At 42.1% G+C, this 27424-nt stretch overlaps 1 protein-coding gene across 2 annotated transcripts; it reads left to right on the forward strand.

The window, feature by feature from the left end:
* Nucleotides 1–13728: 13728 nt before the first annotated feature.
* On the forward strand, nucleotides 13729–27423 carry LOC109877058 (uncharacterized). 2 transcript variants are annotated; one of them, XM_020469382.2, is made up of 5 exons: nucleotides 13729–14063; nucleotides 17250–17567; nucleotides 17897–18017; nucleotides 18434–18470; nucleotides 26758–27423. In XM_020469382.2, exons 1-5 carry the CDS (start codon nucleotides 13997–13999, stop codon nucleotides 26848–26850), a joined length of 636 nt encoding a protein of 211 aa, XP_020324971.2. In that variant the 5' UTR covers nucleotides 13729–13996; the 3' UTR covers nucleotides 26851–27423. The 2 variants fall into 2 exon arrangements, with proteins under 2 accessions (XP_020324971.2, XP_020324970.2); XM_020469381.2 differs by having other exon boundaries at nucleotides 13956–14063; nucleotides 18434–18536.
* The last annotated feature ends 1 nt before the right edge of the window (nucleotide 27424 follows it).

Consider the following 27424-nt stretch of genomic DNA (forward strand, 5'->3'; position numbering starts at 1 on the left):
ACTTGTTGGAATTGCAGAAATGTATCATCACAAGGGAATTTCGTATCGCCCCCAAACTTTTACCCTAAATCCAATAACATGGTGATATTTTTTGTTGTTGAATTCATGTTGAATTCACGTTAGTTGACAACTCAACCAAAATGTAAATCGAAACTAGGCTAGATGTTCAACTGACATCTGTGACCAGTGAGTAGTTTCCAATAGCTGCGCTGTTGTGGCTTCTCACGTCTCATTTCCTGTCAAAAACAAGTGTGGTGAAAAAAAACAGATAGACTGCACACAATCATTGTGCCCTGGGAAATGTGCTGTGTAAAACATGTTTCAGTTGGTGCTATGTTAATTCAATCTTGTTATTTTTTTGCTCAACAGGAGAACACAGCTACAAGTGTCTGGAACCGTCAACGAGGTGCCACAACACTGCTTGCTGTTGCCTGTTAGTCAGATGACAGCAGCTGGGTCCCCATTTACAACAGTTGCGTACATTTCACAATAAATATCTGCGTGCTCCATTTCTGAAAAGACCGCACACGTACATAACATTGAGATTCATCAACTTGGGCGGATGCAATAAGTATGCATGTTTCCACTATAAATCAGACCCGTCCTGAACCTGTGCGCGCGTGAGTGAGAATCTGCCTGAAAAACGGCCTTCATTCACCATTTATAGTGACAATTACGCCTTTTTTCACTGTATACTTTGGAAGTATTGTAATTATACCATGGTAGTTTCCAAATAGAAATGGGGAGCTTGATCAAATGTCTCTGGAGGTGTTGGCAGAATGTTTTAAACTTTTACAGTGACATTTGCTGTGTCCATTTCTGAAATAAAAAAAACTATTGCAAATGGTTGTGGACCTGTAAACAGATTGTTTGAATTCAATAACCTTTTAATATGCTGCACTGACCTCAAATTATGAAACATTGTCTATTTGGAAACAAATGACAACTACAGTACAGGCCCACTTATGCCGGTAGCCTACCCGTTTTACTCTGTTGCAAAGTGGTTGACAAATGATGCTTTTTTTTATGTCTTTTTACTGACCAGAATATTATGTATTTTTCTAACCCCCATATGACCAGTGGGCAAAACCTGGTTGAAAATAAGTATTTTCATGACATCTTATTCTGGTCTCAAACTGGTTGAAAAATGACGCTTTTTTTACTGACCAGAATATGATGTATTTTTCTGCCTGCCAGCAACCAGTTGGTCATAATTGTGACCTCTATCTGACCAGCTGGTCATAATTCTGACCACTATATTATGTGCTATATTATGGAGCCTACTGGTCATAGTTTAGACCTCATCATCACCTGGTAATGACCAGCTGACTACAGATTATTACTTAGACTCTTAGAAAAAAGGAATCCAGAAGGGTTCTTCAGCTGTCCTGATAGAATAACCCTTTTTGGTTCTAGGGAGAATCCTTTTTAGTTCCATGTAGAACCCTCTGTAGAAAGGGTTCAACATAGAACCCAAAAGGGTTCTACCTGAAACCAAACAGGGTTCTTCAAGGGTTCTTCAATGGGGACAGCCAACACGGACGATGCTGGGCCAATTGTGCACCTCCTCATGTGCCAATTGTGCACCTCCCTGTCTCGGCCGGCTGTGACACAGCCCAGGATCAAACCCTGATCTGTAGTAGTGACGCCTCTAGCACTGCGATGCAGAGCCTTAGACCGCTGCGCCTTTCGGGAGGCCCATCAATTAAAGTTAATCTGCAACATATTCTTACATTTAAAATATATCAAGAAATGGCTAAAACAAATATACACCACAATTTTTCATACATCTGCATAAAATAATTGTTTCATAATTCACCCACAGAAATCTCATGCATAGAAATAAAGGCCAATTGTTTTATTTGATTGATTATTAATAAGAGCTGTGTGATGGGCAAGATCCTCATCAGGGACCTCTGAGCACAGAAGGCGATCTGGAGCAGAGTGGTCCTCTTGAAGAGTGGTGTGATGGGTCAGATCTGGAGCAGAGTGGTCCTCTTGAAGAGTGGTGTGATGGGTCAGATCTGGAGCAGAGTGGTCCTCTTGAAGAGTGGTGTGATGGGTCAGATCTGGAGCATAGTGGCCCTCTTGAAGAGTGGTGTGATGGGTCAGATCTGGAGCATAGTGGTCCTCTTGAAGAGTGGTGTGATGGGTCAGATCTGGAGCAGAGTGGTTCTTTTGAAGAGTGGTGTGATGGGTCAGATCTGGAGCATAGTGGTCCTCTTGAAGAGTGGTGTGATGGGTCAGATCTGGAGCATAGTGGTCTTCTTGAAGAGTGGTGTGATGGGTCAGATCTGGAGCAGAGTGGTTATTTTGAAGAGTGGTGTGATGGGTCAGATCTGGAGCATAGTGGTCCTCTTGACGAGTGGTGTGATGGGTCAGATCTGGAGCATAGTGGTCTTCTTGAAGAGTGGTGTGATGGGTCAGATCTGGAGCAGAGTGGTTATTTTGAAGAGTGGTGTGATGGGTCAGATCTGGAGCATAGTGGTCCTCTTGAAGAGTGGTGTGATGGGTCAGATCTGGAGCATAGTGGTCCTCTTGAAGAGTGGTGTGATGGGTCAGATCTGGAGCAGAGTGGTTCTTTTGAAGAGTGGTGTGATGGGTCAGATCCGGAGCATAGTGGTCCTCTTGAAAAGTGGTGTGATGGGTCAGAACTGGAGCATAGTGGTCCTCTTGAAGAGTGGTGTGATGGGTCAGATGTGGAGCGTAGTGATCCTCTTGAAGAGTGGTGTGATGGGTCAGATCTGGAGCATAGTGGTCCTCTTGAAGAGTGGTGTGATGGGGCAGATCTGGAGCGTAGTGGTCCTCTTGAAGAGTGGTGTGATGTGTCAGATGTGGAGCCTAGTGATCCTCTTGAAGAGTGGTGTGATGGGTCAGATCTGGAGCGTAGTGATCCTCTTGAAGAGTTGTGTGATGGGTCAGATCTGGAGCATAGTGGTCCTCTTGAAGAGTGGTGTGATGGGTCAGATCTGGAGCATAGTGGTCCTCTTGAAGAGTGGTGTGATGGGTCAGATCTGGAGCATAGTGGTCCTCTTGAAGAGTGGTGTGATGGGGCAGATCTGGAGCCTAGTGGTCCACTTGAAGAGTTGTGTGATGGGTCAGATCTGGAGCATAGTGGTCCTCTTGAAGAGTGGTGTGATGGGGCAGATCTGGAGCATAGTGGTCCTCTTGAAGAGTGGTGTGATGGGGCAGATCTGGAGCGTAGTGGTCCTCTTGAAGAGTGGTGTGATGGGTCAGATCTGGAGCATAGTGGTCCTCTTGAAGAGTTGTGTGATGGGTCAGATCTGGAGCGTAGTGGTCCACTTGAAGAGTTGTGTGATGGGTCAGATGAAGTGAAGACAATCAGCGCATTACAACTTTATCAAGTTGATATTTTATAAGCAAACTAGAAGAGGACACTCTTGAAGAAACGTTGTACTCAGCTGGCTAAAAGTATTTCCATGGTACTAGTTGAATAATGTTGTGGCAGTTACAGCTTAGAGACGTCTTTAAAAAAGAGCAACGTGATCATATACATACTCTGCGTCCTTCTCCAACACAGCTCAGGGGCATATTTTAGGACTTTCCAGAGGGCACCAAACACATCAACCTCCTGACTCTTCTGGCTTTTCATGACACTTTCTGTAAGCATAAAATATATGTTTCCATAATGTGGGCTTGTAGGATATAACAGTAACACACAGTCAAATATATTTAACAGTCAGAATCTACTAAAAGTGGTAGCAAAGGCATGTTTGCTCCTCTGTCCCTTCATATCGAAGTGGGACATTAATTCATTGGTCATCAATCTGAAGCATTTTAAGAAAGAGGTTATCTGAACCTCTCTTTAAATGGTCAAGTTTAGCTTAATCCTAATACACATTGTAATATTCAAACAACTTATTATAAGCACAGCTCCATAATCCTGAGGACATTTTCCTGGACAGAGGTACCCCAATATAGGACAGCTTGGCAGTCTTAAAAAAATAATGCAAAAATGTAAGTATGTGTAAAGATACAATAAAATATTATATTGTTCAAAAGTTATGCGTCTGTCATATCATTCCTGCAACAAACAGTGTTAGAAATGGATGTAACTGCATATGTGTGAGTCTGAGTGAGCAACAGAGAGAATGAGCAAGAGAGAAATGGAAGAAATTTACATGACTCACCAGGGGAGGTGTCTGTTGAGTCAGGAAATTTTACATGACTCACCAGGGGAGGTGTCTGTTGAGTCAGGAAACTTTACATGACTCACCAGGGGAGGTGTCTGTTGAATCAGGAAACTTTACATGACTCACCAGGGGAGGTGTCTGTTGAATCAGGACACAAGGCTCTTACAAAGTTGGTTCGTAGGAATCAATACACATAGAAAATCTCAGTACCAAACAACATTTTTCACACATCTTACTGTCAATGACTATGGATTTAAGGAGGGGTGGTTCTGCACTCTCCATTCCCTGGGATGTGGCAGAATAGGTCACTGGTAACTGAGTGGGTGGCCATAGACATGTTTCAGGAACTGTAAAGACAGAGACGAATCAAGGTCTTCACTAAGTTAGGCTTGGCCTAGCAGGTACATTGACTATGTGGCCTGTTAATAATGTGTAAGCCATTTTCTACAAGAAATCATCTCCAGAAATAAAAGCTTCTCCCAAGTGGGTGTGACACCTACTCCCGTTGCCTGCTGATATCTGCTTTGGTGATTGCTGCTCTCGTAAAGCCTGGGTTTTCAGCTCGTTAACACTAGAAGCTTATTACCTAAAATGGATCAATTGAAAGTGTGGGTTCACAGCTTAAATCCAGATGTGTTGGTCATTCCTGAGACGTGATGAAGGAAGAGTGTTCTGAATACCGATGTTAACCTTTCTGGTTATAAACTTTTTCGTCAAGACAGATCTTCCAAATGAGGGGGAGTGACAATCTTTTCCAAGGATCACCTTCAGTGCTCAACCAAGTCTGTCCCCAAACAATTTCAGTTGCTGGATTTTAGCGTTAAACTTTCAAATAGCTCTTTGTTGACTGTTGCTGGGTGCTATTGTCCTCCATAAGCACTGGCCTGTACCCTACCTGCCCTAAACTCTCTCCTGGCCCCCTTACACTAAGTCTGAATATCCTGCTAGGTGACCTAAACTGGGACATGCCTAAACCACCTGACCAAGTCCTAAAGCAATGGAACTCCCTAAACTCTCTCCTGGCCCCCTTACACTAAGTCTGAATATCCTGCTAGGTGACCTAAACTGGGACATGCCTAAACCACCTGACCAAGTCCTAAAGCAATGGGATTCCCTAAATCTTTCTCAGATTATTAACAATCCCACAAAGTATGACTCCAAACACCCAGAAAAGGATACTTTGCTCAATGTTATCCTCACAAATAATCCCGAGAGGTATCAGTCTGGTGTTTTCAGTAATGACCTTAGTGATCACTGTTTTACAGCCTGTGTTCGTAATGGCTGTTCAGTGAAACGTCCTGTCATGATTTGTCATAGACGCTTGGTAAAAAAACTTTAATGAGCAAGACTTCCTTCATGACGTGGCCTCTGTAAATTGGTATAGAATCAGCTTGATCCCCTCTGTCGAAGACACTTGGACCTTCTTTTTTTATATTTTCAGTGGTATTGCTAAGAAACACACGCCCCCATAAAGAAAATGAGAATTAAAAACAGGTTTAGCCCCTGGTGTATGTGACCATGTGTATGTGACAAATACTATTTTATTTGATTTTGATTTGGTTCGACCGTGATCTTGCGGAGTTACCCCACCTCAAGAATTGCATTTGGCGAAAGGCTCAGAAGTTGACTGGTTCTCGTTCAGGCAAATGAGAAATAAGTGCACTCAGGCTATCCGGAAGGCCAAAGTTAGTTACTTTAAGGAGCAGTTCTCTCTCTGTGGGTCTAACCCAAAGACGTTCTGTAAACAGTTAAAGACCTGAAGAATAAACCCTCCTCCTCACAGCTGCCTATGTCCCTTAAAGTTGATGATGTGGTTGTTACTGTCATGAAGCACATGGCTGAGCTCTTTAATCACCACTTCATTAAATTGGGATTCCTGTTTGCCTCAGTCATGCCTCCTCGCCCGTCCAACATTTCCTAATCTCCCACATTTTCTAATGCGACTAGCCCCTCTTTATTCCTATCCCCGCTACAAAGTTTCTCCCTGCAGGCGGTCACTGAGTCCGAGGTGCTAGAGGAGCGCCTTAACTTGACCCCCAAAAAATTCTGGGTCAGATGGTTTAGACCCTTTCTTTTTTAAGGTTTCTGCCCCTATCATCGCCAAGCCTATCTCTTATCTTTTAACCTGTCTCTGCTCTCTGGGGAGGTTCCCATTGCTTGGAAGGCAGCCACGGTTTGTCCTTTATTTAAAGGGGGAGATCAAGCTGATCCTAACTGTTATAGGCCTATTTCTATTTTGCCCTGTTTATCAAAAGTGTTGGAAAAACTTGTCAACTGACTGGCTTTCTTGATGCCTAATGTATTCTCTCTGGTATGCAAACTGGTTTCCACTCAGGTTATGGATGTGTCACTGCAACCTTAAAGGTCCTCAATGATGTCACCATTGCCCTTGATTCTAAGCAATGTTGTGCTGCTATTTTTATTGACTTGGCCAAAGCTTTTGATACGGTAGACCATTCCATTCTTGTGGGCCGGCTAAGGAGTACTGATGTCTCTTTGCTAACTACCTCTCTCAAAGAGTGCAGTGTATAAAGTCAGAACATCTGCTGTCTCAGCCACTGCCTCTCACCAAGGGTGTACCCCAAGGCTCGATCCTAGGCCCCCCGCTCTTCTCAATTTACATAAACAACATAGCTCCAGCAGTAGGAAGCTCTCTTATCCATTTATATGCAGATGATACAGTTTTATACTCAGCTGGCCCCTCCCCAGATTTTGTGTTAAACGCTCTACAACAAAGCTTTCTTAGTGTCCAACAAGCTTTCTCTTCCCTTAACCTTGTTCTGAACTCCTCCAAAACAAAGGCCATGTGGTTTGGTAAGAGAAATGCCCCTCTCGCCACGGGTGTGATTACTACTGAGGGTTTAGAGCTTGAGGTAGTCACCTCATACAAGTACATGGGGATATGGCTGGATGGTACACTGTCCTTCTCTCAGCACATATAAAATCTGCAGGTTAAGGTTAAATCGTAATCGCTCCTCTTTCACCCCAGCTACCAAACTAACCATGATTCAGATGACCATCCTACTCATGCTAGATTACGGAGATGTAATGTATAGATCTGCAGGTAATGGTGCTCTCTTGAGCAGCTAGGATGTTCTTTACCATTCTGCCATCAATGCTCCTTATCACTGCACTCTATACTCCTCTGTAAACTGGTCATCTCTGTATACCCGTCGCAAGACCCAGTGGTTGATTCTTCTTTATAAACCCCTCTTAGGCCTCACTCCCCCTTATCTGAGATATCTACTGCAGCCTTCATCCTCCACATACAACACCCATTCTGCCAGTCACGTTCTGTTAAAGATCTCCAAAGCACACACATCCCTGGGTCGCTCCTCTTTTCAGTTCGCTGCAGCTAGCGACTGGAATGAGCTGCAACAAACACTCAAACTGGACAGTTTCATCTCAATCTCTTCATTCAAAGACTCAATTATGGATACTTTTACTGACAGTTATGGCTGCTTTACGTGATGTATTGTTGTCTCTACCTTTTTTCCCTTCTGTGCTGTTGTCTGCGCACAATAATGTTTGTACCCTGTTTTGTGCTGCTGCCATGTGTTGCTGCTACCATGTTCCAAGATGTATCCAAGATGGCATAGCAGTTCAGACGTCTTTTGTCCTCGTCTTGTCGTGTCCCGTATATATATATATATTTACAACTTTTTTCACATACATTTTTTAATTTTCCATAAACTCATCTTCAAAACACTCTCCTGCAACCCGCCTCACCAATTTATATTTATAAAAAAGTATTATTTACCTCAAATCTGTAATCCTCCAAGAAGCTAGCCAGAAACTCCAAGAAGCTAGCCAGAAACTAGCCAGAAGCTAGCCAGGAGCTAGCCAGGAGCTAGCCAGAAGCTAATCAAAAGCTAGTTCAGAAGCTAGTTCAGAAGCTAGTTAGCTTCTTTACTGGCAAATCGTTAGTATTCAGCTAACCACGGTTTGTGGTCATCAGCTATCCTTTAGCTCGAAAATCTATCGGCAGTTTTGTACGGCGCAGCGCAGCGCGGCTCGGAACGGAACATACCGGACCAATTTTTCTCTCCATGTCCCTGGATTTCAACCGCTAACTCTGGACATTCATACCTGGATCTCACAGCTAGCTAGCTGCTATCCGTGTGACTATCGGCTTTCGTCGATTCCGGGGCAAACATCAATTATTCCGGAGCTAGCCAGCTGAAGAGTTCCATCAATCACTCCTGGGCTGCAGTCACCTATCCGGACCCGTTTTACTGCCTACGCGGAGCCCCACCGGGCCTTCACAACTGGACTGCCGACGTTATCTACCCGAAGGAGTTATCCGGCTGGCTCCTCCGTCGCGACGTTACCTGAACGCCCATCTGCGGCCCGCTAACCGTTAGCTGTCTTATCGGCTGCTATCTGAATAGACAATCGGACAATCGGACAATTTTTTTTATTATTATTATTATTTTTTTCTTCTTGGGCCTCTATAACTATATCTATTGTTTTTATTTTTGTTGTTGTTGTGTGATTTGGATTAATCCCCTCTACCACACAGAAACCCACTAATCTACTGACAGAACGCAAGAGGTGGCTAATAACAGACCTCCATCCTATGCTAGCTTGCTACCGATGGCCTGGCTAGCTGTCTAAATCGCCGTGACCCCCAACCAACCTCTCCACTCACCGGACCCTTTTGATCACTCGACTAAGCATGCCTCTCCTTAATGTCAATATGCCTTGTCCATTGCTGTTCTGGTTAGTGTATATTGGCTTATTTCACTGTAGAGCCTCTAGTCCTGCTCACTATACCTTATCCAACCTATTAGTTCCACCACCCACACATGCAATGACATCTCCTGGTTTCAATGATGTTTCTAGAGACAATATCTCTCTCTTCATCACTCAATACCTAGGTTTACCTCCACTGTATTCACATCCTACCATACCTTTGTCTGTACATTATACCTTGATGCTATTTTATCGCCCCCAGAAACCTCCTTTTACTCTCTGTTCCAGACGTTCTAGACGACCAATTCTTATTGCTTTTAGCCGCACCCTTATTCTACTCCTCCTCTGTTCCTCTGGCAATGTAGAGGTGAATCCAGGCCCTGCAGTGCCTAGCTCCACTCCTATTCCCCAGGCGCTCTCTTTTGACGACTTCTGTAACCGTAATAGCCTTGGTTTCATGCATGTTAACATTAGAAGCCTCCTCCCTAAGTTTGTTCTATTCACTGCTTTAGCACACTCTGCCAACCCGGATGTTCTAGCTGTGTCTGAATCCTGGCTTAGGAAGACCACCAATAATTCTGAAATTTTAATTCCAAACTACAACATTTTCAGACAAGATAGAACTGCCAAAGGGGGTGGTGTTGCAATCTACTGCAAAGATAGCCTGCAGAGTTCTGTCCTACTATCCAGGTCTGTACCCAAACAATTTGAACTTCTACTTTTAAAAATCCACCTCTCTAAAAGCAAGTCTCTCACCGTTGCCGCCTGCTATAGACCACCCTTTGCCCCCAGCTGTGCTCTGGACACCATATGTGAACTGATTGCCCCCCATCTATCTTCAGAGCTTGTGCTGCTAGGCGACCTAAACTGGAACATGCTTAACACCCCAGCCATCCTACAATCTAAACTTGATGCCCTCAATCTCACACAAATGATCAATGAACCTACCAGGTACTGTAGTGGAAAATCGGTTCAAATATGACAACCAAGAACTTTGTGAAAATCAATATAGACTTTTAATACACCCGCATCATAAGCCGGAGAGCCCCGCGGGACCCACACCACTTCCAGCGCCCTGGCTCTCCCTTTTATATCTATGCATACATCATCAGTTCATCCCCCAATGCAAATACAGTTACATTCCAATCCGTGCATCCTGCTTGTTCAGCCCAGTAACGCCCACATCTGCTTTCCATTAGATCCTAATGGTGACCAGACCCTTGCTTTGACCCTTCACTCAGCTTACTGCGTTCTCCTGTTTGTGTGTTATCTAGGGTCAGCAGACTATGTGTCTCTTCTGTTTTTAGCATGCTCAGCTATACTAAAAATACTATACATTCCTCTATGCTATAGGCTTGCTTTATCTCTGTAATTAACTCTGTGTGTTTTTTGTATGTGTCTTTCATCTCCTTTAGCTTTAGGGTGCCCAGCTGTTCTGTTCGCCTTCTCTTCATATGGTTGTCTAAGATCAAACAGACTTGTCTCCTGTGATGTAATTGATGTCTGTAATCCACCAGTTGGTCCTTTGGCTGACCCCCTCCTTAGACAACCTCTGACCTTTGTATGTCCAGCTGCCCTAGGCGTCTATGTGTTGCCCTCTCCCATGGCCCCACTCTGGCTTCCTGTCCTATACAATAGACAATGTACCTTACCAGAATGGCAAATGCATCCCTCTTTTATATAGCACAGTATATTTATCCATATATGTACCTAATTTCTCCCACAGTACCTCCCCAAAGCCTTAAACACGGGCACCCTCATAGATATCATCCTAACCAACTTGCCCTCTAAATACACCTCTGCTGTCTTCAACCAAGATCTCAGCGATCACTGCCTCATTGCCTGCATCCATAATGGGTCAGCGGTCAAACGACCTCCACTCATCACTGTAAAACGCTCCCTGAAACACTTCAGCGAGCAGGCCTTTCTAATCGACCTGGCCGGGGTATCCTGGAAGGATATTGATCTCATCCGTAGAGGATGCCTGGATATTTTTTTTAAATGCCTTCCTAACCATCTTAAATAAACATGCCCCATTCAGGAAATTTAGAACCAGGAACAGATATAGCCCTTGGTTCTCCCCAGACCTGACTGCCCTTAACCAACACAAAAACATCCTATGGCGTTCTGCATTAGCATCGAACAGCCCCCGTGATATGCAGCTGTTCAGAGAAGCTAGAAACCATTATACACAGGCAGTTAGAAAAGCCAAGCCTAGCTTTTTCAAGCAGAAATTTGCTTCCTGCAACACTAACTCAAAAAAGTTCTGGGACACTGTAAAGTCCATGGAAAATAAGAACACCTCCTCCCAGCTGCCCACTGCACTGAAGATAGGAAACACTGTCACCACTGATAAATCCACCATAATTGAGAATTTCAATAAGCATTTTTCTACGGCTGGCCATGCTTTCCACCTGGCTACTCCTACCCCGGTCAACAGCACTGCACCCCCCACCTAAACTCGCCCAAGCCTTCCCCATTTCTCCTTCTCCCAAATCCATTCAGCTGATGTTCTGAAAGAGCTGCAAAATCTGGACCCCTACAAATCAGCCGGGCTAGACAATCTGGACCCTTTCTTTCTAAAATTATCTGCCGAAATTGTTGCCACCCCTATTACTAGCCTGTTCAACCTCTCTTTCGTGTCGTCTGAGATTCCCAAGGATTGGAAAGCAGCTGCGGTCATCCCCCTCTTCAAAGGGGGGGACACTCTTGACCCAAACTGCTACAGACCTATATCTATCCTACCATGCCTTTCTAAGGTCTTCGAAAGCCAAGTCAACAAACAGATTACCAACCATTTCAAATCTCACCATACCTTCTCTGCTATGCAATCTGGTTTCAGAGCTGGTCATGGGTGCACCTCAGCCACGCTCAAGGTCCTAAACGATATCTTAACCGCCATCGATAAGAAACATTACTGTGCAGCCGTATTCATTGATCTGGCCAAGGCTTTCGACTCTGTCAATCACCACATCCTCATCGGCAGACTCGACAGCCTTGGTTTCTCAAATGATTGCCTCGCCTGGTTCACCAACTACTTCTCTGATAGAGTTCAGTGTGTCAAATCGGAGGGTCTGCTATCCGGACCTCTGGCAGTCTCTATGGGGGTGCCACAGGGTTCAATTCTTGGACCGACTCTCTTCTCTGTATACATCAATGAGGTCGCTCTTGCTGCTGGTGAGTCTCTGATCCACCTCTACGCAGACGACACCATTCTGTATACTTCTGGCCCTTCTTTGGACACTGTGTTAACTAACCTCCAGACAAGCTTCAATGCCATACAACTCTCCTTCCGTGGCCTCCAATTGCTCTTAAATACAAGTAAAACTAAATGCATGCTCTTCAACCGATCGCTACCTGCACCTACCCGCCTGTCCAACATCACTACTCTGGACGGCTCTGACTTAGAATACGTGGACAACTACAAATACTTAGGTGTCTGGTTAGACTGTAAACTCTCCTTCCAGACCCATATCAAACATCTCCAATCCAAAGTTAAATCTAGAATTGGCTTCCTATTTCGCAACAAAGCATCCTTCACTCATGCTGCCAAACATACCCTTGTAAAACTGACCATCCTACCAATCCTCGACTTTGGCGATGTCATTTACAAAATAGCCTCCAATACCCTACTCAACAAATTGGATGCAGTCTATCACAGTGCAATCCATTTTGTCACCAAAGCCCCATATACTACCCACCATGGCGACCTGTACGCTCTCGTTGGCTGGCCCTCGCTTCATACGCGTCGCCAAACCCACTGGCTCCATGTCATCTACAAAACCCTGCTAGGTAAAGTCCCCCCTTATCTGAGCTCGCTGGTCACCATAGCATCTCCCACCTGTAGCACACGCTCCAGCAGGTATATCTCTCTAGTCACCCCCAAAACCAATGCTTTCTTTGGCCGCCTCTCCTTCCAGTTCTCTGCTGCCAATGACTGGAACGAACTACAAAAATCTCTGAATCTGGAAACACTTATATCCCTCACTAGCACCAACTGTCAGAGCAACTGTCAGAGCAGCTCACAGATTACTGCACCTGTACATAGCCCACCTATAATTTAGCCCAAACAACTACCTCTTTCCCTACTGTATTTAATTCATTTATTTATTTTGCTCCTTTGCACACCATTATTTGTATTTCTACTTTGCACATTCTTCCATTGCAAATCTACCATTCCAGTGTTTTACTTGCTATATTGTATTTACTTTGCCACCATGGCCTTTTTTGCCTTTACCTCCCTTATCTCACCTCATTTGCTCACATCGTATATAGACTTGTTTATACTGTATTATTGACTGTATGTTTGTTTTACTCCATGTGTAACTCTGTGTCGTTGCATGTGCCGAATTGCTTTGCTTTATCTTGGCCAGGTCGCAATTGTAAATGAGAACTTGTTCTCAACTTGCCTACCTGGTTAAATAAAGGTGAAATAAAAAAATAAAAAATGTTGTGTTGCTACCATATGTTTTCATGTTGTATTGCTAACATGCTGTGTTGTCATGTGTTGCTGCCATGCTATGTTGTTGTCTTAGGTCTATCTTTATGTCGTGTTGTGTTGTCTCTCTTGCCGTGATGTGTGTTTTGTCCCACATTTTATTTTATTTATTAATATTTTTAATCCCAGCCCCCAACCCCGCAGGAGGCCTTTTGCCTTTTGGTAGGCCGTCATTGTAAATAATAGTTTGTTCTTAACTGACTTGCCAAGTTAAATAAAAGTTAAATAAAAAATCAAAATGAAAAAAATCAGTTATAAAGCATCCTTCAGCCTTGTGGTGGTGCAAAATCTATACTTTTTTGTGTCTAAAGAAGGAAGTGGACCTGTTGATGTGTCTGTGGTAGATCATAAGACCTCTCTGTGGTGCTCTACAAAGACCCCAGTCACAAAAACTAGGTTGCACTAGCAGAGGTGCCATTGTTTCTGCATAGGAGTAACACGAATACAAGCTAGACGACAGCAGAACTTCCTACACTCAGCTCTCAAGGCCCATTATAACCAAGTCAACCCAGACAAATGAGCTTCACTTTGGTTTGATTTAGTTTTATTTTGTTCCTCTACTGAGTAAATAACGTTGCATTGGCGTCACATCTGTAGTCGGTCTCAGCAGGCAGTGTTGGGTCAACGTCTGGTTCTGCAGTTGGTCAGTATGTGTGGAAGTGTATCCAGACTTGCTCTGCTTCTGGTGCTGTGGGGTCTATGCACAGCTGTTAACGGTAAGAGAGATGTATCCCATTATGTATTTAACTTGTACACGAGCCCTGAACCTTACAGGAGTACTTCCAGGAGTTAGACCTACACATTAATAAGGACACTGTATTGAACCACATTGTTCACTACAGTTTTAATGCAGTTAGTCAATTTGAATAAACTTTGCTTTACTTCACTAGCTACTCATGCACTGTATTGTAAAGTGTAATTGCTCACTACAGTTTTAATGCAGTTACTCAACAAGAATAAACGTTCATTTTTACTTCACTACCACTAGCTACTCATCTTATGTTTTATCACAAGCAACACAAAAACAAAATGGCAACTATACAAATCATTCTCTAAGATGGTCAACATAACATTTCCAAATTCTGTCAAATATGTATGGTTTAATATGTATGGTTTAATATGTATGGTTTAATGTGTATGGTTTAATATGTATGGTTTAATGTGTATGGTTTAATATGTATGGTTTAATATGTATGGTTTAATATGTATGGTTTAATGTGTATGGTTTAATGTGTATGGTTTAATGTGTATGGTTTAATATGTATGGTTTAATGTGTATGGTTTAATATGTATGGTTTAATATGTATGGTTTAATATGTATGGTTTAATATGTATGGTTTAATGTGTATGGTTTAATATGTATGGTTTAATGTGTATGGTTTAATATGTATGGTTTAATATGTATGGTTTAATTCCAGTATGTTATTGAGCGTGGATATGGAGCTTTCCAATTGATGGCTTTATTTTTTATTGCAGCAAGTAGATCTAGATGACCAAAAGTTCTCTGATATTGATCACCAATATTTACATTTCCCAACAAACATAATCGTGGAGATGAATGGATATAAATTCCTAGACCTAATGAAATGGTAGCACATACATTATCCCAGAATGGTGTCCGTTTGTCACAGGACCACAGCATATGTAATATTCCAGGTCGCAATTGTAAATGAGAACTTGTTCTCAACCTGCCTACCTGGTTAAATAAAGGTGAAATAAAGTAAAAATAGAATAAATAAAATATAGTTCCTTTGTGCTTTTTGCATCTCCAACAGAGATGTGACATTTCTGGGTGACATTACATGCATTCTGGCAGGACTATAGTAAGTCCTATGAATGATCTTACATTGCATTAGTTCATGTCTTTGTAGGAGCAGGTATGAACATTTGAACATATCTGTGACCAATGGTTCTCCTTCATTTCTTCATTTCGATCTGTTTACCATTTGTTCATTATAGGTTCTGAACCATCAGGTAGAGTTTCAATCAGCCCTTGATATAACTTGGCAATCAACTTCTTTGTCGTAGCAGCTTCTTTCAGTATTTAATCTATGCTAGATGCCTTAGGTTCATCCATATTCTGTTGAAGTGACTGAATATGATTTCTGAGAAATCGTCCTTGGATAATGTAATTGATTGAATGACAGTATAGATCCATCATAGTAAACATGTTAAATTAATGATGCCCCTTTGGAACACGACTTAAATAGATGTCATCACTAAATGCTGGAGGTAAGGTGGGGTTATAACAAATAAGGGTGCCTGGCAATGTTGTTTCTTTCCACCTCATGAATTTGATGGTGGTATGATGGATTACACTGAAAAAACTGTGGAGATTGTCTGGACATCCTTTTTCTTATAAACCCTGTTTGATCTGAGTGAATGAACTTTTACATGACTGTTTTTATGCCAATGAAAAGCCAATACTTCAGCAATGATTTTTGTAATCTACATTCAAAAGTTATACTGGGCAGAAGGATCCGCATGACAGTGGATCATTATCTTTCTTTTTAAGTAGGGTGATTGTAGCCAAACATGGTGACTGGGGAAGTTCATTTTTCTCTAGAGCTGCTGTGAGCATAAGTAACATAGGCCTTAGTAATCTGGGATAAAGGTGTCTATAAAGTTCCACTGGGAATCCATCATTACTAGGAGATTTCCCAATATGTAGATAATTGATGCCCTCCAACAGTTCACCTGGGGTAATGTTTTATCCATATTCATTTTCTCTGGTTCATTTATAATTGGTCAAATGGCCTTATTGAGGAAAATGTCTATATATTCCTTTCAACTTTTGTTTTGGGATTGATACAGTTTGTCATAAAATGTTTAAAGACGGAGTTAATTTCTGAAGGAACCATTGTTATGCTACCATCTGGGGTTTGATTGCTATGGATGGTTCATTCCTCTTTCTTCATTTACCAAGCAAGCATTTCCCCTGCACTTTCACCTTGCTCAACATCTTGTTGCTTGGATTTCATGGCAGCAATCTCTGCAGATCGAGAGTTTTGTTTTATATTCAAGCTTAAAAGTGTTCAACTGTTGAAGGGTGTCAACATTTCTATCTAAACTGTGTTTTCTTTCTAAGTCGTGGATTTTCTGTTCTAGTATTTCTAATTCTTTATTGGTCTTATTTTTCTAATGTGAAGAGTAAGACATGATACAACCTCTCATGTATGATTTAAGAGCTTCCCAGACAACAGTTGGGCATACTTCATTACCTACATTTATTTCCAAAAACATGTCTATCTGTGTATATGAGGTAAAATCCTTATCTCCAAGAAACCTTGTGTTGGATCGCTATGTCTCTGCTATTGGCATGGGAGGTTTGAGGTTAAACGTGAAAGACAATGGGCTATTGTCTGTAATTATTCTAGGAAGGTATTTACATTCAGAAACACAGTCAATTAAAGCCAAGTTTACAATGAAAAAAGTAAATGATTGAATAGGAGTTTGAGGTGAGAGTAATAGGAGTATTGTCTTTCAGTTGGATGTTTCTATCCCCACAGTTCACACAGACCCATCTCTTGATATTGTGGTTTAATAACTTAGACATGTTAGGAAGAGGATTTAGTTTAGCTGATGACTTGTCTAGAGTTGCATCCCGTACACAGTTAACCCCCCCCCCATATAATATTCCTGTTACATTGAGATAGTTTTAGTATGACGGTCATGAATTCACTTTGGGTCGTCTTCATTTGGACATTAACAGTTCAGTAAAGTGGCTTTTTCTTGTGCCAGGTTTCTTTTTACCATTATAAAACGTCCATTTGGGTCTGTAGAAATTTCTGTAGACTGAAATGGGACTTTCTATTAATGAGAATTGATGGTACTACTCATGCTCAATCAAACCGATCTCATGAAATAATATACTCACAATCTGTTTCTCTTCCTGTTTACAGTGACTCAGGAGAAAACATTGGAGACCGGAGGAGCAGATTCCACTCTTCTCTGCCCAAACCAAACCCTCACTAACATCCTTACTGTAGTATGTCACAAAAATAGAGTTATAAGTGGAGGTCACGAGTGTAGAGTTTCACAAGACTTTGAAACAAATCATACCAACAGCACTTGTGACCTCAGAGTCACACTGCAGACAGAGAATGACAGAGTGTTTCTACACATCACCAACATACAACCATCTGATGAAGGGAACTACACCTGTGTATGTACACATGATGGAGGCAATTCTGATATAAACATACATATTTCGGTCAATGGTAAGTGTTTGGTCTGATGGGATTGTTCACAATCATTTAAAAAGGAACCCCAGCATATCTTATCATCACATATTTAGTGGAATGCCTGTCATGTGCTTACCTTGATGTTCTGTCAGTGTTTTGTGGTCTTGTTTCGTAACGTCTGTCATAGACGTTACATCTGACAGAACTGAGCATTTCTGTAGTCACAATATTGGATTTTGTCATCAGTTCATGTAATAATGTCTTAAAATGTAGATACTGTCAACAACACGTTGCCTTAATGAAAATGAACAAGATGGCGGAAGAGAAACAAATAAGATCTTAATATATATTTTCCCCTTGCTCAGGGGCCCAAGTGCAAGAGGCCAGAGACAACCGTCTCTTCTATTGGGGGATGATAACAGGCGTTGCAGCATGTGTAGCTGTCCTGGTGATTGGTTGTGGAATCATGAGGAAAATTAATCTCAGGTCAGATGATATTAATACATTGGTAAAAGAGTGTTTGACAGATTTGTGGTATTTGAATAATTACTTGGAAGCACTGTTGTAGAAATTATGCATTCTCAAATACATTTTAGTTCTACAATGAGGATATAGTACTGAATTGGTGTCAGAAATACATGCGATGCTATGAGTTCATGGGGGCTTCAACCAAAATGTAAATCGAAACTAGGCTAGATGTTCAACTGACATATGTGACTGGTGAGTAGTTTCCAATAGCTGCGCTGTTGTGGCTTCTCACGTCTCATTTCCTGTCAAAAACGAGTGTGGTGAAAAAAAACACACACACTGCTCACAATAATTTTACTCTGGAAAATGTGCTGTGTAAAACATGTTTCAGTTGGTGCTATGTTAATTCAATCTTGTTATTTTTTGCTCAACAGGAGAACACAGCTACAAGTGTCTGGAACCGTCAACGAGGTACCACAACACTGCTTGCTGTTACCTGTTAGTCAGATGACAGCAGCTGGGTCCCCATTTGCAACAGTTGCGTACATTTCACAATAAATATCTGCGCGCAGCATTTCTGAAAAGACCGCATACATAGACTGCGCACTTACAAAAATATTGAGATTCATCAGCTTGGCGGATGCCATGCATACGCATGTTTCCTGTTATAAATCAGACCCATCCTGAATTTGTTCGCTTGTGAATGAGCATTCAAATCAGCCTGAAAAGCCTTTTATGGTGACAGCCCTTTTTCGCTTTGTACTGAAATTAAAACATTGCCGTTTCTAAATAGCAGTTCGCGAGCTTGATAAATGTCTCTGGAGGTGTTGGCAGAATGTGTTAAACTTTTACAGTGACATTTGCTGAAAAAAACTATTGCAAATTGTTGTGGACCTGTAAACATATTGTAACTTTTTAATATGCTCCACTGGCCGTGAATTCTGAAACGTTGCCTACTCGGAAAGAAATGACAACTACAGTACTTAGAGTGGTAGCCTACTCACTTCAATACAAAAGATCAACTGTCTGTTCTTCTGTTAAAGTCAGCTGTTATAAACCACGCCCCCTTTCACATGTTATTATAGCTTAATAGGCTCAATTAAATGGTCATTTAATTATGTTCATATATTAAATATTGTCTATGAGAAACTTGACAGTACAGTATTCAGACGTAGCCTACAAACGTCAATGGAAAAGGTGAACCTTCTGTTCTACTGTTAAACTGTTCTTCGGATCGGCTCGCATAGAGCAACGTAGCTTATCCATTTAGTACTGTGAAGTGGGTCTAATTATATTTACGATTCAGTCATTTAGCAGACGCTCTTATCCAGAGCGATTTGTGAGAATCGAACCCACAACCCTGGTGTTACATCCTTCGTCAGATGAATGAAACCAAAGCGCAGCGTGGAAAGTGTTCATGATTTTTAATATTGAACTCCGACAAAATACAAAACGACCGTAAAGTTCTGCAGGCTACACAGCACCTATAAAAAAAAAATCAAGATCCCACGACTCAAGGTGGGAAAACGGGCTGCCTAAGTATGATCCCCAATCAGAGACAATGATAAACAGCTGCCTCTGATTGGGAACCATACTAGGCCAACAAAGAAATAGAAACAAAGATTTGCCCACCCAAGTCACACCCTGACCTAACCAAATAGAGAATAAACAAGGCTCTCTAAGGTCAGGGTGTGACACCTGGCCATGCTCTACCAACTGAGATACATGTGACTTAAATAACAGATGCGATGAATGGTAGCCTATCCTAACTTGTTGTAAGCCTATAGGCTAATGAAACCATCACAGTTTGAAAAGGTGAGGAAATTATTCTGCAATGATCATGGAAATGAAATAAATAGTAAAAATATACCTATTTCTAACTAGAAAATGGCATTTACTGAAGTAAATGTGGTGTTTTTGCTAGTCTTGAAGTACGTATGGTTGTGAAATAGTAGTAGTAGTGGTAGTGAAGGCAGTAGTAATGTTATTTTTTTTATTTATCCGTTATTTTACCAGGTAAATTGACTGAGAACACATTCTCATTTGCAGCAACGACCTGGGGAATAGTTACAGGGGAGAGGAGGGGGATTAATGAGCCAATAGTTGTGTGGTTCAGTGGTTGTGTGGTTGTGCTCAGTAGTTGTGTGGTCACTATTCTGTGTTTCTGGTCAGTACTTTTGTGGTTGTGTTGTTGTGGTCAGTAATTGTGTTCAGTAGTTGTGAGGTTCAGTGGTTGTGTGGTTGTGGTCAGTAGTTGTGTGGTCAATAGCTGTGCGGTTGTGGTCAGTAGTTGTGTGGTTGTGGTTAGTAGTTGTGGTCAGTAGTTGTGTGGTCAGTATTCTGTGGTCAGTCGTTTTGTGGTTGTGTGGTTGCGATCAATTGTTTTCAGTAGCTGTGTGGTTGTGGTCAGACATTTTGTAGTTGTGGTCAGTAGGTGTGTGGTTGTGTGATTGTGGTCAGTTGGTGTGTGGTTCAGTAGTTGTGGTCAGTAGGTGTGGGGTTGTGGTCAGTCGTTTTGTGCTTGTGGTCAGTAGTTGTGGTCAGTACTACTCAGTAGTTGTGGTCAGTACTTTTGTGGTTGAGATCAGTAGCTGTGGTCAGTAGTTGTGTGATTGTGGTCAGTAATTGTGGTTCAGTAGTTGTTAGTAGTTTTGTGGTTGAGATCAGTAGCTGTGGTCAGTAGTTGTGGTCAGTAGTTGTGTGGTTGTGGTCAGTAGTTGTGTGGTTGTGGTCAGTAGTTGTGGATAGTAGTTGTGGTCAGTAGCTATGTGGTTGTGGTCAATAGTTGTGGTCAAATCGATTGATTGATAGAATAGGATAGCCTGAACATGTGAAAGTTTGTTTAGTGTTTCTCGCTTGAATGGTTCAAGAGTTACAGTTGTTGAGTAGTTTATGCAAATGCATATAAAAATGAATTAGACGTTAGGATAGCCTGAATGTTTTAAAGTTAGTCTTTTAGCTTACTTTTATTTTTTCACCTTTATTTAACCAGGTAAGCTAGTTGAGAACAAGTTCTCATTTACAACTGTGACCGGGCCAAGATAAAGCAAAGCAGTGCAACACAAACAACAACACAGAGTTACACATGGAATAAACAAGCTACCGTCAATACCACAATAGAAAAAAAGAAAGTCTATATATAGTGTGTGCAAAGGTCGTGAGGAGGTAAGGCAATAAATAGGCCATAGTAGCGAAGTAATTACAATTGAGCAGATTAACACTGGAGTGATAGATGAGCAGATGATGATGTGCAAGTAGTGATACTGGTGTGCAAAAGAGCAGAAAAGGAAATAAAAACAAAATGGGGATGATGTAGGAGGATTGGGTGGGCTATTTACAGATGGACTATGTACAGCTGCAGCGATCGGTTAGCTGCTCAGATAGCTGATGTTTAAAGTTAGTGAGGGAAATGTAAGTCTCCAGCTTCAGCGATTTTTGCAATTTGTTCCTGTCACTGGCAGCAGAGAACTGGAAGGAAAGGCGGCCAAAGGAGGTGCTGGCTTTGGGGATGACCAGTGAGATATACCTGCTGGAGCACGTGCTACAGGTGGGTATTGTTATCGTGACCAGTGAGCTGAGGTAAGGCGGCACTTTACCTAGCATAGATTTATAGATGACCTGGAGCCAGTGGGTCTGGCGACGAATATGTAGTGAGGGCCAGCCGACATACAGGTCGCAGTGGTGGGCGGTATAAGGGGCTTTGGTAACAAAACGGATGGCACTGTGATAGCAAACTGGAGGCAGCCTGAGTAGAGTGTTGGAAGCTATTTTGTAGATGACATCGCCGAAGTCGAGGATCGGTAGGATAGTCAGGTTTACAAGGGTAAGTTTGGCGGCGTGAGTGAAGGGGACTTTGTTGCGAAATAGAAAGCCGATTCTAGATTTGATTTTGGATTGGAGATGTTTGATATGAGTCTGGAAGGAGAGTTTACAGTCTAACCAGACATAGGTATTTGTAGTTGTCTACATATTCTAGGTCAGAACCATCCAGAGTAGTGATGATAGTCTGGCGGGCGGGTGTGGGCAGCGAACAGTTGAAAAGCATGCATTTGGTTTTACTAGCGTTTAAGAGCAGTTGGAGGCCACGGAAGGAGTGTTGTATAGCATTGAAGCTTGTTTGGAGGTTAGTTAACACAGTGTCCAAAGAAGGGCCAGATGTATACAGAATGGTGTCGTCTGCGTAGAGGTGGATCAGGAAATCACCCGCAGCAAGAGTGACATCATTGACGTATACAGAGAAGAGTCGGCCCGAGAATTGAACCATGTGGTACCCCTATAGAGACTGCCAGAGGTCCGGACAACAGGCCCTCCTATTTGACGCACTGAACTCTGTCTGCGAAGTAGTTGCTGAACCAATTAAGACAGTCATTTGAGAAACCAAGGCTATTGAGTCTGCCGATAAGAATACGGTGATTGACAGAGTCGAAAGCCTTGGCCAGGTCAATGAAGATGGCTGCACAGTACTGTCTTTTATCGATGGCAGTTATGATATCGTTTTGTACCTTGAGCGTGGCTGAGATGCACCCATGACCAGCTCTGAAACCGGATTACACAGCGGGGAAGGTACAGTGGGATTCCAAATGGTCAGTGATCTGTTTATTAACTTGGCTTTCGAAGACTTTAGAAAGGCAGGGCAGGATGGATATAGGTCTATAACAGTTTGGGTCTAGAGTGTCACCCCCTTTGAAGAGGGGCTTTCCAATCTTGGCAGCTTTCCAATCTTTAGGAATCTCAGACGATAAGAAAGAGAGGTTGAACAGACTGGTAATAGGGGTTGCAACAATGGAGGCGGATAATTTTAGAAAGAGAGGATCCAGATTGTCTAGCCCAGCTGATTTGTACAGGTCCAGGTTTTGCTGCTCTTTCAGAACATCTGGTATCTGGATTTGGGTGAAGGAGATGCTGGGGAGGCTCGGGCAAGTAGCTGTGGGGGTAGCTGTTGGCCGGGGTTGGGGTAGCCAGGAGGAAGGCACAGGAGGAGGAAGGCACAGCCAGCCTTAGAGAAATGCTTTTTGAAATGTTTGATTATCATGGATTCATCGGTGGTGACCATGTTACTTAGCCTCAGTGCAGTGGGCAGCTGGGAGGAGGTGCTCTGGTTCTCCATGGACTTCAACAGTGTCCCAAAACTTTTTGGAGTCAGGGTGCAAATGTCTGTTTGAAAAAGCTAGCCTTTGATTCCTGACTGACCGCGTGTATTGGTTCCTGACTTCCCTGAACAGTTGCATATCGCAGGGACTATTCGATGCTATTGCAGTCCACCACAGGATGTTTTTGTGCTGGTCAAGGGCAGTCAGGTCTGGGGTGAACCAAGGGCTATATCTGTTCTTAGTTCTACATTTTTTTGAAAGGGGCATGCTTATTTAAGACGGGGAAGAAATTACTTTTAAAGAACTACCAGGCATCCTCGACTGACAGGATGAGGCCATTATCCTTCCAGGATACCCGGGCCAGGTCGATTAGAAAGGCCTGCTCTCAGAAGTGTTTTAGGGAGCGTTTGACAGTGATGAGGCGTGGTCGTTTGACTGTGGACCCATAGCGGATGCAGGCAATGAGGCAGTGATTGCTGAGATCCTGATTGAAAACAGCAGTGGTGTATTTGGAGGGCAAGTTGGTCAGGATGATATCTATGAGGGTGCTCGTGTTTATGGATTTAGGGATGTACCTGGTGGTTTCCTTTATAATTTGTGTGAGATTGAGGGCATCTAGCTTAGATTGTAGGACTGCTGGGGTGTTAAGCATATCCCAGTATAGGTCACCTAACAGAACAAACTCTGAAGATAGGGGGGGCAATCAATTCACATATGGTGTCCAGGGCACAGCTGGAAGCTGATGGGGGTCTATAACAGGCGGCAACAGTGAGAGACTTATTTCTGGAGATGTTAATTTTTAAATTAGAAGCTCGGACTGTTTGGGCATAGACCTGGAAAGTATAACAGAATTTTGCAAGCTATTTCTGCAGTATATTGCAGTAAATCTCAGAATTGTTAGTGGCCTTCCTAAGCCAGGATTCAGACACAGCAAGGACCTCGGGTTTAGTGGAGTGTGCTAAAGCACTGAGTAAAGCAAATTTAGGGAGGAGGCTTCTGATGATAACATGCATGAAACCAAGGCTTTTTCGTTTTACAGAAGTCAACAAATGAGAGTGCCTGGGGACATGCAGGGCCTGGGCTAACCTCCACATCAACCGAGGAACAGAGGAGGAGTAGGATGAGGGTACGGCTAAAGGCTAGCAAAACTGGTCGTCTAGTGCGTTGGGGACAGATAATAAAAGGAGCAGATTTCTGGGTGTGGTAGAATAGATTCAGGGCATAATGTGCAGACAGGGGTATGGTGGGGTGCGGGTACAGTGGAGATAAACCCAGGCACTGAGTGATGATAAGAGAGGTTGCATCTTTGGACACGCTGGCCAAAGAGCAGGATCATTTTTAATAGCTACTGTAATAATAATTCTGTAATAATGCCCAAATTACACTAGTGGGAATTTATTGCCCTCCCTCTGCCTCAACATGTGCTCTCTAACTATACTAACTCTGAATTATTAATTTGGGGGTGATCTTAATCTGGATTCTTTGATGCCAGCTTCTGATAGGCTGAAAGTTATCTTTATTGATCTAAATCTAACTCAGCTGAACCAAACCGCCCCAACTTTAAACACCCGGAAAAATCTACTCTTTTAGGTATTATTTTGACAAATGCTCCTCATGAGTATACAGACAATTTTTTCTAGTGAGTTCAGTGACTATTGTCCCATTGCCTGCATAAGAGCTGCAAATCTACCTAAATCTTGTCCTCGCTTTATTACAAAGAGAAATTATAGGAATTTCAATTAGCAACAATTCTTGTTGAAAGGGGGGTTGTGTACAATATCTCTGACTTAGATCAGGCCCTAAATGATTTTACTTCTTTGCTCAACTCTATTGCAGATACGCCTGCTCTGTTCAAGAAACTAAGGGTAAGAGATAGAGCTAATCCCTGGTTCACGCATGAACTATCAGAGAAACTTCAGGAGAGAAATTTGGCGTGGGCTATGGCTAGGCTAACTGATTCTACGTATGACTGGCAGTCCTTCAGACGCATGAGAAATAGATGTTTTCCATGATTAGAAAAGCGAAATCAACATACTTCTTGAACTGTGCATCTGAGAATGGTGGGAATTCAGCTGCCGTCTGGAAGGTAGTCAAATCCCTGAAACAAAACTCCATCCCCTCATTACCCCAGCAGGTTATAACAGCCTCTCCATAACAGATAAGATGGACATTTGTAGTGCTTTTAAGAACCACTTTGCCTCAGCGGGCCACCTATTTCATAAAATAGCGTCTGAAAACTAGATTTTAGAATGTATTTTATTAACTTCTCATTCTATTCTTAATGAACACCAATCTTGTTTTAGACGTGGACATAGCATTGTTTCAGCAGCAACACTTAGATGATGTGCTACATTGTTTAGACCATAACATCATTGTGCTGCCTTATGTTTTGACTTGTCGAAGGCATTTGATACAGTTGACCATTTCTTACTTACTCTAAGGTTGTCTGAAATGGGCCTAGATCAGGCATTTTGCAATTGGTTCAAGAACTATCTAACAGACAGGACACATTGTTTGCTTACTGATGCTATCAAATCTAGTTTCCTCAATATTACAAAAGGTGTGCCTCAGGAGTCAATTTTTGGTCCCTGTTCTCTTCACTATTTTCATACACATCACTACATTTTGTATAGTTTTCTTAGCTGGGAGTCTCTGACTACCAGAAGAGCCCAGAATTGGCTATTTTTTGTATATAAAGCGGTTCTTCAGAGACTCCCCCACTACCTCGGCTCATGTATTGACTGGAGATCCAGCAATTTTCAGACCCGCTCTCTGGACTGGCTGGTTCTAGAGGACCCGCGGGTCTCCACTGATTATTAGAGTTTTTATGCCTCAGCTCATGGAATATCCTTCAGGCAACTTTTTGATTGATCTTGTTGTATTTACTGTATTAATATAATGTATGTTCATGTTCACAGGGCTCCCTTACAAAAGAGACCCTGGTCGCAATACTGACCCACCATGTATAGATAAAAGTAATACATAACAAATATATTTATTCCTATGGTTCTCATTCAAACCCGTGTTAATTTAAGAGCATTTTAAATGGCTATAGCTCAAAAAGTAAACACAGCATCAAAAATCCTTTGAAAAGCAATCTAAACTGGGGCAGTCTGGACATTTGGAAGTTGGTTTCTTTTTTAAAAGCTTAAATCTTTTAAACTTTAGAGTGAGCAGAATGAATATAATAATAATAATAGGAAGAAGAAATCTAGAGTTGCTCTTTGCTTAGCAAGGACACCTAATTATTTTAGAATGCAAATATAAAATAAATATATTTTTTTGCACTTCTCACTAACCGCGAATGATTGCATGATATTTAGCTAGCTGTTTCATTGTTCTGAATAAGTGTGTTATCATATATTCCTGCACATTGCTACTACTAGGCTACGTATGCCTTCTTGCATTGCAATACTTCACCACTTGAACTCGTGGTCTACAGTTAGCATGAGGATGAGCACATTCTCATGTCAAGTTCAGTTTTTATAAATGACAACTTTTGCGTGGAAAAGGGCGCAGGCACGTTATGGGGGATATTTTGTGCGTACGCAGCGTTTATTAATGAGGCCCCTGCAGACTACGCTCTTTCACATTTTCAATTGAATTTTCCACAGCCCCATTTGTTATTCTACAGTGTAATATGTTGACTATTGTTAATGTCTTTGTAGGAGGAGCCACAGGACAATGAGCCCTACAACACGTTCACAAGGAGAGACAATGGGATTTACTCAACTCTGCAGCTGCCGCATCCTAACCCCTGACCTCTGGCACCGTTGACCAATGACGACATGGCATTAGACACCTTCTCGTAACATACAGCTAGCTATACAGCTATATGGTAGAGTGGTAGATATGCATTTACTGTGAATATATTGATTAGTGAAAATGCATTTTCCCTTGTCTGACTTGCCATATATCATCCTCTCCTTTACTGTAGATGTTCTGTGGTTGTTGTAAATATCATCACATACTGTCTGCGGGGTGCACATCTGTTATGGAAATACAAGTGTTACATGTCTAAAAAAGTATAGCTGTTGTGTTTGTGGATAGAACAAAGTATGTTTCTGTGGAGATCACCTGATCCCAAAGTCATAATCTTCTCCACCAGGTGTCAGTGTACTGTTGTAAAATACTAACATTGTCCTGTCATAAACATGAATGGAGAAATCAGTAAAAGTCCCAACTGACACTGTATTCAAACTGTAACTTTAAAATAGAGAATATTAATGTAGACCTGTTTTGTAGTTTTCTGTTTCCTATATAGGCCTGGCTACATGAATTAGTCTACATGTTTAAGTGCATATGTTAATAAAAAAACACACACACAACAACTAG

The sequence above is a fragment of the Oncorhynchus kisutch genome, unplaced genomic scaffold (assembly GCF_002021735.2).
Source record: "Oncorhynchus kisutch isolate 150728-3 unplaced genomic scaffold, Okis_V2 Okis05a-Okis16b_hom, whole genome shotgun sequence".
Classification (NCBI taxonomy): Eukaryota; Metazoa; Chordata; class Actinopteri; order Salmoniformes; family Salmonidae; genus Oncorhynchus; species Oncorhynchus kisutch.

What these genes read in the sequence shown, in the direction of transcription:
- LOC109877058 (XM_020469381.2), top strand. Translation starts at nt 13,997, where the DNA reads ATGTGTGGAAGTGTATCCAGACTTGCTCTGCTTCTGGTGCTGTGGGGT. An exon ending in CATACATATTTCGGTCAATG is followed by an intron (nt 17,568 to 17,896) that starts GTAAGTGTTTGG and finishes CCCCTTGCTCAG; the next exon opens with GGGCCCAAGTGCAAGAGGCC. An exon ending in CTGGGTCCCCATTTGCAACA is followed by an intron (nt 18,537 to 26,757) that starts GTTGCGTACATT and finishes ATGTCTTTGTAG; the next exon opens with GAGGAGCCACAGGACAATGA.